The 16,007-nt window shown below is 40.0% G+C and overlaps 1 protein-coding gene and 1 long non-coding RNA gene across 2 annotated transcripts; one reads left to right on the top strand and one right to left on the bottom strand.

The window, feature by feature from the left end:
- Positions 1 to 84: 84 nt before the first annotated feature.
- On the bottom strand, positions 85 to 12,076 carry LOC104450366 (tetratricopeptide repeat protein SKI3). Its single transcript, XM_010064888.3, is given in 23 exon segments — positions 85 to 778; positions 1,126 to 1,329; positions 1,661 to 2,008; positions 2,011 to 2,303; positions 2,574 to 2,816; positions 3,887 to 3,981; positions 4,100 to 4,473; positions 4,647 to 4,698; positions 4,848 to 5,060; positions 6,390 to 6,455; positions 6,727 to 6,784; positions 6,862 to 6,977; positions 8,017 to 8,188; positions 8,267 to 8,514; positions 8,836 to 8,916; positions 9,011 to 9,151; positions 9,908 to 10,000; positions 10,506 to 10,556; positions 10,659 to 10,742; positions 10,850 to 10,972; positions 11,243 to 11,456; positions 11,558 to 11,641; positions 11,749 to 12,076. Coding segments are annotated over 22 exon segments (3,507 nt in total). The 5' UTR covers positions 11,584 to 11,641; positions 11,749 to 12,076; the 3' UTR covers positions 85 to 566.
- Positions 12,077 to 12,661: 585 nt separating this feature from the next.
- On the top strand, positions 12,662 to 13,103 carry LOC120294598. Its single transcript, XR_005551822.1, has 2 exons — positions 12,662 to 12,731; positions 13,006 to 13,103. It is a non-coding gene; the product is annotated as an uncharacterized LOC120294598 (long non-coding RNA).
- The last annotated feature ends 2,904 nt before the right edge of the window (positions 13,104 to 16,007 follow it).

Genomic DNA, 16,007 nt, shown 5'->3' with positions numbered 1-16,007 from the left:
TTTTATGGTTCAAAATAAATTGTTATCCTTACAATAGACTAAAGATTACCCGCAATCATTTTTCTAGTCCAGAAAAAACATACATCAATATAAAAGGCAGTCAGGACAACTTTTATTGCTGTTGTTTTTCTTTTGCCTAAATGAGTGTACGAAATTCCAAATACAATACAAATCAGATATGCCATCCCCGTTTTGGATGAGTCCATAATGTCATGTCCTCTTCCAGAAACAGCAAGCAGAAAGAACAAAGCCCGCAAGATGAGTTTGCCTATCCCTTTTGTGCCAAAAGGAAACAAAGCAGCAAAAAACAGAAAAACTGAACTTCCTTGAACATTAAATTGTGTATTGCACTAGATGAAACTCACCAGCCGGTGAATTACCTTAAAAGCAAAAGGAAGACGACTATACGCTACAACCTTCTTCTTTTTCCCTTTTTTTTTTTTTTTTTTTTGGGGGGGTGGAGAGAGAGAGAACGGTACATGTGAATTGGTGTAGAGACAATGTGACTAATCTACAACGAATGGAACTGAGGCTGCATCCAATAATACATCCAGCTGCGGTGCAAGCTAGTACTGATTTTCTGATGAGCGTTCAATTTTCTCCACGAGCCTTTGCAACACCTTCCAGTATCTTAAGCAAGATGGGTTTGTATGGATTGCTCGACAAACCCACTTTTGTGGAGTTTGGCAAGCCGCCACAGAGGAAGTAGAGTCATGTGCAGATTTAACATCTTTTGCGAGTAAATGCATCTGAAAGAAGAGCTCTGCAGGCCTCATTTCTGCAAATACATGGCCAAATCATCAGAAAAACAATTTTAGAAGTCAAATACACCATTACTTGAGTGCCATATAACCTTTCAATAGTTCACTCGGACATCCTAAATTTTTAAAAACATTCATCACAAGTGCCATGTCACACCAAATCCTAATTTTTTCAGAAAGAGATAACTCCACTCCATCTTTTTTTATGTTTTTGCAATAAAGAAATGTTTTAACTCCCAGAGTAAGAAATTTAAACACTTTCTAGTCTAAAAAATACTACAAACAATGAAGACAGTTAAAAGTTCATCCAAATGAAGCATTAGATCTTAAGCGTTTTACAACGCAGGTCATATGAGAACCTAACCTGGTGGCCAAGTAAACCATTCAAGGCAAAGATTGTTCTCCCATTTCTCTTTAGAACCAAGACTTCCTTCTGCTTGAGCCCGCAATGTTGAGACAACAGGCAATGGAACTAGAGCCGTCTCCTGTGCTTTAGAGAGATGTCTCAGAGCAAGCGAGAGGAACTGAGAACCATACCCTAGCTTGGCTAATTCCATACATACGACCCCTGAATAATGACACATAATTGCTCAGTCAGCACCAAATGGAAATGTACCCCACAGAGAGAGAGAGAGAGAGCTCTGATATGTAGGCCTGACTGTGCATGTGCCTAAATGAACTACTTCTCTAGTAAATCTAATGGAACAAGTATATTTTCAGTCAGCACTAAATGAAAATGTACCCGAGAGAGAGAGAGAGAGAGAGAGAGCTCTGATATGTAGGCCTGAGTGCGTGTGTGCCTAAATGAACTACTTCTCCTTTAGTAAATCTAATGGAACAAGTAAATTTTCAGGGAGAGGTCAATGGTTCACTGCGAAATAGGCTCAGCAGTCACCTACCGAAGCAGAGAGACATTCCACTGTTAGAATCCATCAACAAACAAGCTTGTTCAAGGAAGCTTTCTGCAGAGGGAAAATCATGGTTCCATAAAGAAATCAAGCCCCGTGCCAGGTTGAAGATAGCTTCCCACATTACATCTGACTTTTCCCTCTCCTTTAAGCATTCATAGAACCTCAAGTCTATTTTGCTTTTATCAATTTGCATCTCATAATGTACCTCCATGAATTTAAGACAGACCCAACCAATATGAAAATTTGTCCCAAGGTCCAAGCATCTCTCATATTCTTTACGAGAGCTTTTCAGGTCCCCAGCAACAGCATATGCACGAGATAATAGCAAGTGCGCGAAAAAAGATAGCCATTAGGAAGTGGAAGCCTAGATGCATCTGTTGCATTATTGAAACATTCCACTTGACTTCCCTCCTGAAAGTACAACTCAGCAGCAGAAAGTAAGAGATGGAATTTTCTATACGGATAGCAGTTACTTGTCCCAGCATATAATTCATTGGACAGAGCCACGCGAATCAGCCGATTCAGTATAACAGAAAGATGTTTAGGAAATCTCTCTTCCCGTGCCTTTTGCAGAAGATTAAGTATGAGCAAGTACCGAGCACTATGATTCCAAGGTTCCTGACGTAAGCATCTGCAGCCATAAATGGAAGAAAAGCACGTCAAGAAAGGCAGAGGTACAACAAAATGCCCCTAGACAACTTCCTAAATAAGTGTCAACTGCCAAATTCAGACATGTTAAACCATGAGTATAAAGGAGATTTAGAAAAATGAAATATTTGGATATTAACGACTCATTGCATCCCCAAAAAAGCCACAAATCTAGGATAAAAAGACAAATTTTTCTTCCAAGTACTTTGTTTAAAAATTTCAATCTTAAACGTAGAATAAGTTGCTGCAGTACTTTTGCAGTTGCTGAATGCATCGAGGCTCCTGCAAACACTGATATGTACATGTTGGGAAAGAAAACTTTGGATTGCTGTTTCCGATGGCATAGCAAGCAACTGCTCCAGCACCAAGGATTTCAAATGAAGATTTGAAACCTTCTTTTCGGGGAATTTCGGAGAAGCTTATGACACTGCACCTTGTTGCAAGATGTGAATCATTCCATTCTTTACTTGATAGCAAGAGATAACCAAGCAATTGCCTGCTATCACAACATATATCAGGAAACAGTCTTGAATTTGGGGGAAAACACAGAACATTTGACAAATATCGCAAGGTTCTTAATTAACTTTTCATGCCATGAACACTTTATAATGGTCTGGAAGAATGGCGCCAAACAAAAATTTTAAGATATAATACCAGTACTTATACATGTCAACATAACCTCATGTTCAGAGAAACAGGAAAAACATAACCTTACCTCACAAACACCCTATTCAGGCATTTAGAATCCTTGACTAGATGAAACCAGGGGCTAAAAAGCGCCAAAACTAGACAAAGCTATCTATATTTTAGAATAGGAAAATGGAAATAATCTGAAAGGGGAAAAATCTAATGGTAACTTCACTATAAATAGAATTGAAAACACCTCATTACAATTAAAGTTACTGTCTCTTGACATCAAGTTTTCTTCTATGGAGTAAAGCCACAGCATCTTGGTTATCTTTCTTGCAGCAATCCACAGCCATCATCTTTAGCACTTACAAAATACACCGTGTAAACTCACAAAACAACAGAGGGTTGTCTTCCTAATTTCATGCACTACGCTTATGCATGGCCTCAACTCAATAAACTGAAATATTGCAGAGTCATAACCGGCCCAAGGAATATTATCAGTCAAACTCTAAACGATTTTCTTGTCTGCAGTCCATGCTTCTTTATCATTCTCTTTTCTTGCACAAACACCAGAACTATAATATTCTAAAGTCAGTTGAACTTTACACTTGGATGCAGGTGAAAGAAGCCAACTCATGGATTACTTCAACAAGAGTTTGACCAACTCAGCCTAGAAAACTTCTTTCATACCATGAGAAAGCTTTGATTTTTGCTTCAAGTTCATGACAAGCGTCATACCCTGTACAAGTCATTCTCTATCATCATCTTCAAGTCCAAACACTAGATTGCAGAACTACTTTTGGAAATATTACAGGACTGATGCAAAATATATCATTTCAAGGAGGAAATACTTAAAATGAAAAAAAGACAAGAGGAAGTGAGTGCTGGAGCTAAAGAAACTAGGACGATTAGTTCTGCTTACGCTGTTGATATTACCTTAACAAATTACTACTGGGATACATGTGGACCGCTTTCTGAAGATGATGAATTCCAGTCCGATAACCAAGGCCAGGTCCTGACTCATTCTTTACCTGCACAATGCTCACATATAACCATATAAGAAAAATGGCCAGTATCAATTCATCAATGTAAAGCACATTCCATGTCTCTCTAGAATGTGGATTTTCCAAAAAGTAGGATATCACTCACCAGCTTACCAAGAGCTATTAAGAAGTGCATTCCCTCCATTTCTTCAAGAGAACTAAGAAATCGACGACCGACAGAAACAATCTGATTGAGCCGGTTATTTTTATCAAGAGCATGGATGCCAGACACAATAAAGCTAACTTTAGGACTCTCAAATAATTCCTTTGGCATTTTTAAAATGCTATTGATTGCTGAATCCATTCCAGAAATAAAATATAACAATCTGCAAATGAAACCAGCAGTGGCTCTTGCAGTTGCCTTTTCCATGGTAGAAATAATAGCAACAAGGTTTCTCGTCACAGAAAGAGCAAGTTCATTGTTCCCAAGCTGCCAAAGAGAGAGAGCATATAGTTGAAGACATTCTGCATCAAGAGTACCTGATAGAAATATAGCTTAGAACATCAGACCAATGAAGGTTTCATAGCACAAAATAAGAGAACCGTGGAGGCAGGGAGATTGCATCCTAATACACAAACTCTCAGTATATTCTAAGATGATAACAAGAGGAATCTAGTAACATATTTTAAATCATGGGCAGCAAGTCAGGAACCTTGAGTCTTCACAGCTTCACACTCCCTTGCTGCCTCTAGAGCATTCCCAGCCTGCAGCAATGAACCCCACTGGCTTAGAAAAATTGTTTAAAGTAGACATAACATCTACAGTTACATTACACCATGTGCCTCAGAAGCTGTATTAAGCTTTCCTGTGGGGTCCAAAAAGATTAGCTAAAGACAATTTTGGATATGCTTACCTTAAGAAGCGCTCTTGCCAAATTGATCGTTACATCTCTAACACTAGATTCTGGAACTGTTGTAGAAAAGCTATTGATGGCAAATCGCGCCAGCCTGTAAGATGCAGCAGCAGACTGATAATCAAGCCGTGCCTCACAAATGAGCCCCTTGAAATTATGCGATTCAGGGTAATAAGGTGCGCACTGGACCGCTTGACATATGGCTCCAAAAACCTTCAGGAGGCAGATGATATGCTCTGGTTATCTTAATTTCACAGATGAAGGTAATAAACACTAATTCTCAAACAAGAGATAGTGATGTGCATTGGAACATATATATAAATATTAGTCAGGAAACAGTAGGTGGTCATAAATAAGAAAATCAAAGTTTTGTTTATGCCTCTCATGCTCTATATAAAAAGCCATCTCATGTGCACTTCCATTAAGTCATTTAGTAAAGGCAAAGCATTTTAATATTTTCTCACCCCCCACCTCTTTTATCTTGAAGATCTTAGCATTTTAGATGGTGGCAGAGACAACATAGTCATTGTCGCAAGCTGCCCTTCTAGCATCAGCACAAGCTCATCCTCCACCTTTGTTGTTGGCAAGCACATCCCATTTGTTTTCAGTGTTCATTTGTGTCAAGGTTCTATTATCCTTTGTCGGACCCAATTTAAGCCTCATTATTTGTCATCCTCAGTCCTCTGGCATAGTCATCGGTTTTGCTCCTCCATGACAGTAAAGCTCTCTGTTATTGTGGGTTTGTTGGTTTAGCTTGAGGTTTGTGTCATTTTTAAATACCTCATAAGGCCCCCCCAAAAAAAGGCTACGCAAAATTGTCTTCAGCAAAATCTCCCAATTTTGGTCCTTTGAAACCTCAACAACTTCTACTGTAAATGTCGCCCATTGCAAGACTCATCTTTGATGCAAGCATCGTTGATGAGCAAAGATGGCGTCTAGTATCCAGGCACATGTCAGCGCTAGAGTCAAACACACCGTTCTCAAGCAGCCAAAGTCAAGCACCATGGGATGATGAAGTTCAATATGCCGTACTTCATGAAGTTAGATTCTCACATGATATTATCTTTGTTGTTTGAGGAAAAGAGAGGTGTAAATTTTCCATTCTTGATTTGTCTTTTTAGCGATTCTGTCAATTCCAGTGTTTATGTGGGTTAATTTCAGCTTGTCATTTTAAATCCAGTTTGATGTATCCACATTCGCTATCAAGTGTAAGGTCTGGCTTACAAAGCACTTTAGTCACAGAGTAAGGTAGAAAGTTGCACCCTGTCATATACAAGTAGGATGCTCCAGCTTGACAGGGAGTGTCACAGATATTAGTCAGTAGTTAGTAGGTGGACATAAATAAGGAAATTAGGATTTTGTCTCTCATGCCATTAATAAAGCCATCTTTTGTACTCTTTCATCAAGCTATTTTAGCAAAGATGTAGGGTTTTAGTTTCTTCTTCCCCCCCAAAAAAAAAAAAAAAAAAAGACAAAACCAAACAACCCTCCCCAAAATTGTAGAATATTTACAAGGTGTGACAACTTAATGAACAGCCATACCTGTGAAGATGAGGAATGCCCTGAAGGTAAAGCAAGCATTGCCAGCCCAATTTGGAACTCAGGAAGCTGCATTAGAAATAAAATCAATCAGGGGCAGATGAAATAACGTGGAAGCACTCTCAGCCCAAAAGAAATAACTGAGGCAGTGAAGAGGAGAGGTACTCTAGATTAACTCTAAATAATACAGAAGCACTATCTCTAAAAAGTATTACAATTAAGAGGGAAAAAGATGAGCAAGCCACCATAACAAGCTATATAGGAAACATGACATCCCTGTCAAGCTGGACAGCAGATGCTCATAAGGCTGAGTCACTAGCTCAAAATGTAGAACACTTACCGGCAATGTCTGCACAGCTCTCCAACAGCCCTCAAAAGCATCTTCAGCTGCATCTTCCCTGAAAAATGGAATCAGATCAGTGGTGCAAAAGATTCCAACAATTATTAAAACCAAATCAACTAATTTAACAACTACCTGGCACAATAATCAGCTGACATGCCTGCCCATGGGAACGCAAGAGAAGGATCTATGCTTCTTGCACTATCAAATGCTTGCTTTGTAAGTTGCTTATCTGCAACTTTTCTGTAGACCTGCAACAATCAATATGGTTTTCACTGAAAAGATGACGAGCAGGCCTCAGACTATCCAAATGCAGTTTCACATAACATGCAACATCCAAAAAAATTACAGTCTACAAAGACTAGTATTCTAGAGGAAGGGACATTGAAAGTGATATGTAGGTAATCGGTGATTCACCACCGCTGATCTACTCTCAATAATTTACAGGGCCGAGCAGCCAGCAGCAAGTCTTCAGCATGAACTTTTAGGTCAGAATCTTACGCCACCTTGTCCATAGTAGAATTTACTTTCGAAGAAGTTTCTCAGGAATTGCAATAGTCTCAAGCACTTACAGTCAAAATGGAAAACTCAATTTGAAACGTTATTCTACACCAATCAGGAAGTTGATTTCCCTTTCCCGGAAAGTCTTGCAAAATGTACCCAGGCTAGCAAATAAAATTAGTATGGTATGGGAACAAGTAGAAGAGACTTGCTCTAAATGCACAAGCCTCCATTTCTATCTGAGAGGGATCAGTCTCATGCCAGAGCCAGACACAATTCCAACAAGGAAATCCTTTCACCTGAAGTTCCATCACTAAGCATAATTTCAATTATGTCACGTGAGATCATAATCGGCTTATCTCAACAAAATGAGCCGTCTGCATAATACAAGAGACCTTTAACTGAGCTTGCATTCAGATTGTCTCATACTGAAGCTTATTTAGCCAAATTCATCTTTCCAACCAAATGGACCATTTGAGGTTAGAGAACTCTCAGAACGACAATTTGAAAAAAACGCAACAAGATAGCAAATTAGTTATAAGTCAGGACAATAACAAGTAACCCTCAGAACACTCGGAAGCAAATTTGTTATTTGGACATTTTATAAGTCTTAAGACTCAACCGCTTCATCACCATTAAAGTGTTCGCCACATTCAAGAGGACTCAAGTTTCAAACTAGTTTTCCTTTCAGCAGCTAATCAACCACAAAGGTACACACAATATCAAAATGAAGAGCTAGAAAATAACTATTCACAAAGGTACTAAAAAGCAAGCATCAGCACCATATACCTTCCCAAGGTATGCCCAAGCAACAGCCAGAGATACATCTAACTGTAATGCTCTGATCAAACAATGTTGTTTCAAAGCATGATTATCAGATAAACATCCCAGTGCCACCCAGAACTCATAATTATGCCCCTCAAGCAGCAATGCACCCAAAGCCATCTTCTCTGGTAACTGCCTGATAGAAAGAATAGGTCAGTGTAAATTCAGGAAACCATTAGCATCCAAATAGCAAACCAAGCAACAAAAGTCACACCAAGAATCGGATTTGTATGTGGAAATTTTGATCAACTTGGATCTCAGGTCAAGACTCATAGCAATATCGGCATAGATGTTTGCTTGCCATGGTGCCAAACGCAAAGCTTTCTGGTATGAAATCCGGGCTGACTCCACCGCTGCATGACAGGTCTCACTCCAAGAATGTACAGAAGATTTGAATGCATCTGCTTCAAGCTCTGAATTCTGGTCATCAATCATCCATGGAAAGCAAGTGGCGTACGCAATCTACAAGAGTAGAAGCAGAACGCATAGTACTCCATTAGTTGGGCAGGACATGAGGATTTGTGTGCAAGTGCGTGTGCGTGCGGGAGAAAGAGCAAGGGAGAGAGAGAGTCCATGAAGATGAAGTCCATGTTCCACCAGTAGCAAGACCAAGTATATTCCATATCTAATAATTGGCAAGCCAAATGATCAATCATCAAATAACCCAAACCCCATATTGCAACTATTTCCAGATTAGGTTTTCCTGCATCGCCAAACTGTCTAGTTGCTATTTAGCTAAAGAGACCAAATAAAAGCAGAACCCAATAAATTAGATTGCCTAACCTGAATATCACCATACATCTTCCAAAGGGATGATACATTTCCAGTGAGTTGAGTACTCTCATTTGCAACTTTAGATGCCTCCTGCAATTAGTGCAGAAAGTTCTTTTTGTCTCTCATTTATAACAAGTAAAGCTTCAAAGAAGAAAGTGATACAGGAATTGCAGGGCAAATTAACCTCTAAGAGTGAGGCAGCCCATGTAAACGCTCCTGTGTTGATGCATTCTTTTGCCAGACCAAGCAGGCCAGAAGAGAGTCCATAGTATGCCGACAAATTTTCAGGTGAAATGTCCAGAGCTTGCCGAAATTGTTCAATTCCCTTGAAAAGAAAAGCAGAGCAATAGAATGCATAAGATTTTAAAAAGAAATTTCAGGCAAAAAGGTAAATTTTCACAGTACAGATAGACCAGAACCGTGTGAAATTTTTTTAAGTCAACTAAATGGAGACAATAATCAGCCAAAATGAACAAATAAATAAGCAGTCAATAGAACGATTGTAACATTGAGAATGAAAAAATGACCAGAACAATATTTTCACTTTTGACGCCTTAATTGTGCCATCATTTTATGACCCAAGTCCAGCATAAAAAGCCCCACTTGCTTCCGCCATTTTTCTTACACTTCCATTTATGTTCGTTATAAAGATATTTGTATCTGATTGGAGGACATCACAAATAGAAAATAAAGATTCTAAACTACTCATCATTCCCTAGAATTAAAATACACAAAGTTCTCGACAATATTTGTCCAATAGATAAGATAAGTTCCATCTGGCTGGACATTGTTTGTCCAATACGTTAATGTAGACATATGTGGATCCAAAGATAAAATCTAGTAGTCAATGTGCAAGCATCAAGTTAAAGCATTGAGTTTAATGCAAAAGTATCAAGACAAGAATTTACTAATTCCAGTGTTGGTCATGTGGATTTCATTTCAGAAATCAGATTTTTGAATTATACAGTCCTACTAGTTACATAAGTAGCACACAAAAGAACAAGTGTGAGTATATAAACATAAACCATCATCTATGGATTGGTATTTGTATGCGGGAGTAGATACAATTAATTCCTTATACCTTTCTAAAGGAACCAAGCATCATGAAGATGTTTCCACTTTCAATCCGGGCAAAAACTCTGGTTTCTTCCAGTTCAATGGCCCGTCCAAAAGACTGTACAATGCCAGGCTAAGATCAACAATAAGTCTGAAAGTAAATTGCAGCACAAAGGACACTCCGTCTTAGGAGAGGAATGCATCAGTTGCATGATCCAGCTGGTCATCAAGAAAATTATCTTACAATTTCCTTGAATACTAACCATTCTTAAATGCATATAGTCAAATGTTTTTTTTCTTTAAGCACACCTCACCAAGGAAAAAAGGAAATACCTACAGTCACCAACTCACTGCATGCGCATGAATATTTTTTGATTTAAGAAAATGCCTATAGTCACCAACTCTTTGCCTATAGTCAAAGCTGAATAATATTTTTTTTCTAAAGCACATCTCAGAATTTCCTTCAATACTTCAAATTGTACCATGTGAGTTAATCTCCCAACAGGCAAACAGGAAGCACAATCATACTTTTCGCTCAATAAAGTAGCAAAACAATTGGAAAGGCAACTTCTACCAAAACAAAAGAAATAGAAATGAAGCATCTATAGAACAGAAAACCTGACCTTGATTGCAGCAGTATACATGCCTAATCGCTGGTAGGCAAGACCCAATGCCTACAATTAAGTCAAAAGAGAACCAGCAAAGAAGCACAAATTAACAAATCATTATTAAAAAGCTTCTAAACCTAATGAAAGAAAGAGCAAGAAACCACATACTTCCCACAAATCAGAACAGGTAGGATGACCTCGAATAGCTTGTTGAAGACTCGGCACAGCCTCGGACCATCTCTTTTGATGAACCTGCCAAAAAGTACATGAGGGTGAAATAAATGGAGTAACCAAACAAGTGAATATCCCCATCCTCACAATCCGTGCCTTAAAAGGAATAAGAGAAGAAAATGTGAAACCTGCAGATAACCCAATCTTCGAAAAGCCCAGAAAGCCCTTGGTGATTTCTCCGATGCTTCTTTGCAAACCGCCACTTCCAAACTTTCCTTTCCTCCTTGGTCCAACAAATCACATAATGCCTCCTAATTAAAAGCATTCGCATATCCACGCAGAGTTCATCGGAATCCAAAAATTTAAGGAGAACTGTCTATTAGGTAATGCTCATACAAAGTCAGCCCATCCCTAGCCAGTAATTAATCACCAGTCGCCACTGCATAGTTTTACTAGGAAAAAATTGAGACTGCGTGATTTGGCTTATATTCATTAGAACATAACATATCGACACAGTATGAGCAATAAATGAAACACATCCCAGCCTGAAATAAGAAACTATAAACATGCAAATAGATTACCCCAGATTCTTGGTCGTCCGGATTGAGAACAACGGCTCTCTGGTAACACTTGACAGCTCTCTGAGCACCATCAGAGGCCACTTCACCATAGTAATGGCCCAAATATTTGAACGCAGCTGCATTGTTAGGGTCCAATTTAGCCGATTTCGAAATGCTCCGCCGCTTTCTCCATTTTCTCTTTCGAACCCGCTGCTTTCTCCCACAAACACAGCCCCTGGCGTCGAATTACCAACAGAAACCACCCCCACAACTCAAGAACCAGAAGCGACAAAATCAATGCTGAATAGAAGACGAAAACAAGCAAAGCAGAATTACAAGTCGGAAGCGAAGCTCGGGGTCATCCGGATGGGCGTCCACCGACTCCTCCAACCGCCTCAGAGCGACCGCTTCTTCCTCATCCTGAATTCGAGAAAACGAGCCGCGCATTTCAGGGGGGGCCATCGATGCTTCGAAAACGGCGAGCTCAATTCAGCAACGAGAGTGGATAAGCAATGCAAAAAGAGTACCGTTTCTCCCATCGCCGATCAAGATTGCGGAGGAGAGGGGGAAACCCTAGAAGCCCGGCGTCCGCAGAAAGTTCTCTGATTCAGTGAAGTGAACTCCGCCGGAGAAAACCTCCGTCCTTCGCCGCCGCTCGTCCGGTGGCTTCCCGTGATCTCAGTGGACCGTCGCTTTTCTGCGGCGGTTGTGTACGGAACCGGGCGGCGACGCCAAATTCCCTCGGCGCTGAACCTCCGATGTGCGTATGTTTCGTCACTTCGCGCGGGTTCGCATCCAACTTTTTGAAAAGGAAAGGAATCCTCTCGCTTTCTACGATAATTTTCCAGGAAAATAACCTCGATTTTCTAGGGAACCAAATAAATGAAATTGAACCCAATGCCTATGATATAAGTCTATAATTAGGTGAAACATGTAAAATGAGAAATATTTTTGAAAATGCATACTTAAGGGAAACACCATTTCACAATCGACCACTCATTTAATTTTGTCTTGGCAGATGCACATTTTTAGAGTAACTAAAATTCAACAACCTTGTCAAGTTATGTAATAAAATGTGGATTATCTCTCATATTCCTAATTTGGTATTGCTACCCAATTAGGACACACCTATTCTAATTTTATGACACATCGATAACTTGTCAAAATTGTTTTTACCTAATTTATTTGGATCAACTTAAATCAGTATGAAAAGTAAGCAATGGAAATGAAAAAAAAAAATGGTCGAAAAACTGTAAATTTACATTAACATAAAACAAGTTCGTTAACATCGGAAATTAAAACAGTTCTTTTTTCCGTTCCAACTTTGATTTCAGGGGAAACGACAGTCAATTGGTGAAACAATCGGGAGTTCTTTTCTCCCCCGCGACGAGCTTCCTCCTGCGACCTTTTTTTTTTTCCTCCGACGAGAGCGTCTCCCCTTTTCGAGCGTTCGTCTTCTCCGGCGCCTGTCTCCGACGAGCGCCTCCTCCAGCCGCTGCTCCTTCACCAGGTAAACGTCGTCACTGCTCCTCCTTCACTGATTGTCTTCACTTCGGCGAGAGCTCGAGTGTTAGGGCTCGCTCGAGGAATCGCTTGCCCAGATCTGCGAAGCTTCGCTGCTGCTTCGCTCCTGCTCGGGCTCGGCTCGAGCGAGCAGAGCAGCGAGCTTCGGCGACTCCAGAGCAGAGCAGCGAGCTTCGCTGCTGGTCGGGCTTCGCCTCCCATATTTTAACAAGTAAGGGTTTTTGTTTAGCCTTTTGTGCACTATTACTATGATTGGGCAGGTTCGTTTGTGCTTAGATCGCCAGGATTATGTCTGTGCACAGCACATATCCTTTCCAGGAAGATCAGCCCCAGAATGTTTGATGCAATTCCTTCCGAAAGAGAAAAAAAGCCTAAAGAAGGTGAAAGCATTTGGAAGAAGCACTAGCTGATATTTCATCACTTCTGGAGTTGAAATGGATATGCTATGACTCATGATATGGTAAATTGGTGTTCTGCTTTTTCTAGTGATGTGCCCACTATCTTTTAACTGATGTTTTTTGCCGATCAAGTGCCACCTAGTGTTCAGGTCGTGGTTCAAACCACGGCACATTCTCTTGTTCCTTTCTAGTTTTAGTGCAAAAATTGGTGCTTTGGTGAGGCTCTTTCATTGTTAAGTCTTCACTTGTGTGTTTCAAGGATTAAATTTGTTGATTGCGATTTAATTTACTTGTAGATTCGGGGAAAATCTGCTGGTGCTTGGTTCTATCACCACATGATCCTATGCGTCAAGCCTTCTTAGTGCCTCTTTAGAGGATACAAAATTGAGGTACCATCTATGAATTGTTGTGGGTAATTGGCTGTACATCTTGAAATATCACGATGTAATGTGTAGAATTGGTTGACCATGCCTTCAATATTTGAACGCGAGTTGCTTAAAACAATTGAAGTTGGAGGTGGCCTTGCTTTTTGGAGTACTTTCAAAGATGAATTTGAGAATGAGAAAAACATGCTTTGGAAGGTTTTTGTTGAGAAGGCAGCGAAGCAGAGAATCGTTGAACTTGGTACTTGCGGAACTGTCAAATTTTCTGAGAATATTATCTTCATTTCAAAAGTATTATCGAGGATTACCTCGAAGAGACTTGGCAGAGTTTGTTATGCCTCGGCATCTAGGCACGATTGTGTTGAACATTTTGTTTATATTCTATATCAATGTCAATCTTTTTGAATTGTTGCCTAGACCCCTCATTTAGCCTGGTCAACCTAAGCCTTCCCTGATTGGGGCATGCTTACTGGACTTGGATATAAGTTCGAATTAGTGAAAAGAGTTACGGTGCATTGAAAGCCGAGGGCTTGTCATGAAAGACAAATATGGGTACTCTCGGCTTAGTCGATTTCTTCTAATATATTTGTTGGGGCTATAAGTGTCATGGCATCATGAAACCATTTCTTGTCCCACGGAGCCGAAATTCTAATGCGCTTTTGAAGGGTGGAGGAGCTCGCTATATTGCTAGTATCAACACTCACCCTTTTGCATGTGTTACAAAAGTATATCTCGCTACTAGAGCTTTCTTAATGTGTTTAGAAATTCTGCATAGATGATTCACTTGAGGAAAAGAGCTGTTTTTTTTTGGGTTGTGTTACCACTGTTGTATGATTCACTCAAGGAGAAGAGCTCAGTTTTTGGGGTTGTTGTCACTATTGTAGAGGGCTTTAATCAAAATCACATGCCTCAACTAATTAAATCAAGCTTGGATGATAGACGATATGATGATATTTATACAAGCTTGGATGATATCCTATCATTGAATTCTATATTATCAATTTGCGAGAAGCATCTCTCCTACATGGTTGTTTCCAAACCGGTCAATGGGACTCATCTGGAACAGATGACAAAAGACAACAATGACATCTTGAACTTGTGGGCAAAAATTTTGGGAAAGCTGCTTGATCTTGTCGAGAAAAGTTGTCACCAAATGTCAAGGAAACTATGGCTTGTATGGCTATTTTGAGAGCTTGAAGATGCTCTTGATTGAATGGATGATCTCTCCCCTTGAGCCCCCTCCTCCCTCCCTCCCTCCCCCAAAAAAAGAGAAGCTGAATGATGCTATTTCACATTGTGGTCCGAAGTGGGACCGAAGATGTTCATCATAGAACTCTCGCGTAGCTGGCTTCAATTTGATTGCATATTTTGCATAGGGGACAGATCTAGGCCTTGTTCCGGACTGAAATGATATACTGAACACTGCATATGAATGTATTCTGTCTTTTCATGCTTCCTCTTTCCCTCTCCTTTTAATAGAAGATATGTAGGCTTTCAAGGTCCAAAACTGGTACTAACGAAATAGGTAAGGCCACAAGATCGGCACTCATTCAGATTGAAATAAGCGCCTCATTACTAAATTCTGTTTTTGCATTACGAATTTTGCCGGCGCTTATGAGGCTAATGCATGCTATTTGTCATTTCCTTCAAGGGACAACGTTTTTCTTGAAGTCGATACTTCAATAGGGGAGGGGCCTTTGTTCTCTGCAGTTCTAGCTCTTGCATTCTTTGTCATGGAAGTTGAAAATATTGGGAAGAGGAACGATTGAGGCGACCCTTGGTCTATTTCGGCAATAGGCAATCTACATACATTGGGAGTTTTGTTTGTTCATCGAGAAAAGCTGTAGGAACATCTTTAGCTTTAGCTGTGGAAGTAGTAATGCCCAATTCTGGAACAGCAATTTTGTACATAACCAAACGTGTTTGTTCTTTTCTATTAGAAACAGAATTTTTAACAATTACCAAACGTGTTTACGTTCTTTTTCTATTCCGTAAACAAATTTTATACGATTCTATCAAACGTTTTTTTGTTTTAAATTGTTTGAATAAAACACTTTTTTTTATTTCTCGTTTCGCTAACAATTTTTAAAACGCAAACAAACGCGCCTTAGCCACTCAATCCGTAGCTTGTACGCCTCCCCAGGGTAATTTGCACAAAACTGAGTGGAGCCAAAATTGTCATCCAAGCCCTTGCGTTTCATGGGCCTCGCTCCTTTTCAAGAAGACATTCAACCAAGGGAGCACAGTCTTGCAAAAACCCAGGGTTTCCGCGGCTTGCACTGTCTCAGCAAAGACCGATCTTGCAAACCCATGGATCAGCGTCCCCCTCCGATCACGAACTACTCCAACAACAGAGCATTCCGGCGAGTCCTTCAATTTTTGCGCAATCTACGTTGATTTTGAGGGTGCCCTTCGCCGGTGGCCGCCATGCCTGAGGTACTCATGGTTCCCTTTTCTTTTTTCCTCTCATCCTAGGGTGCC

The sequence above is a fragment of the Eucalyptus grandis genome, chromosome 6 (genome assembly GCF_016545825.1).
Source record: "Eucalyptus grandis isolate ANBG69807.140 chromosome 6, ASM1654582v1, whole genome shotgun sequence".
NCBI lineage: Eukaryota > Viridiplantae > Streptophyta > Magnoliopsida > Myrtales > Myrtaceae > Eucalyptus > Eucalyptus grandis.
The sequence above is the reverse complement of the archived record's forward strand: the minus strand, read 5'-3'. Positions and strand labels throughout refer to the sequence as shown.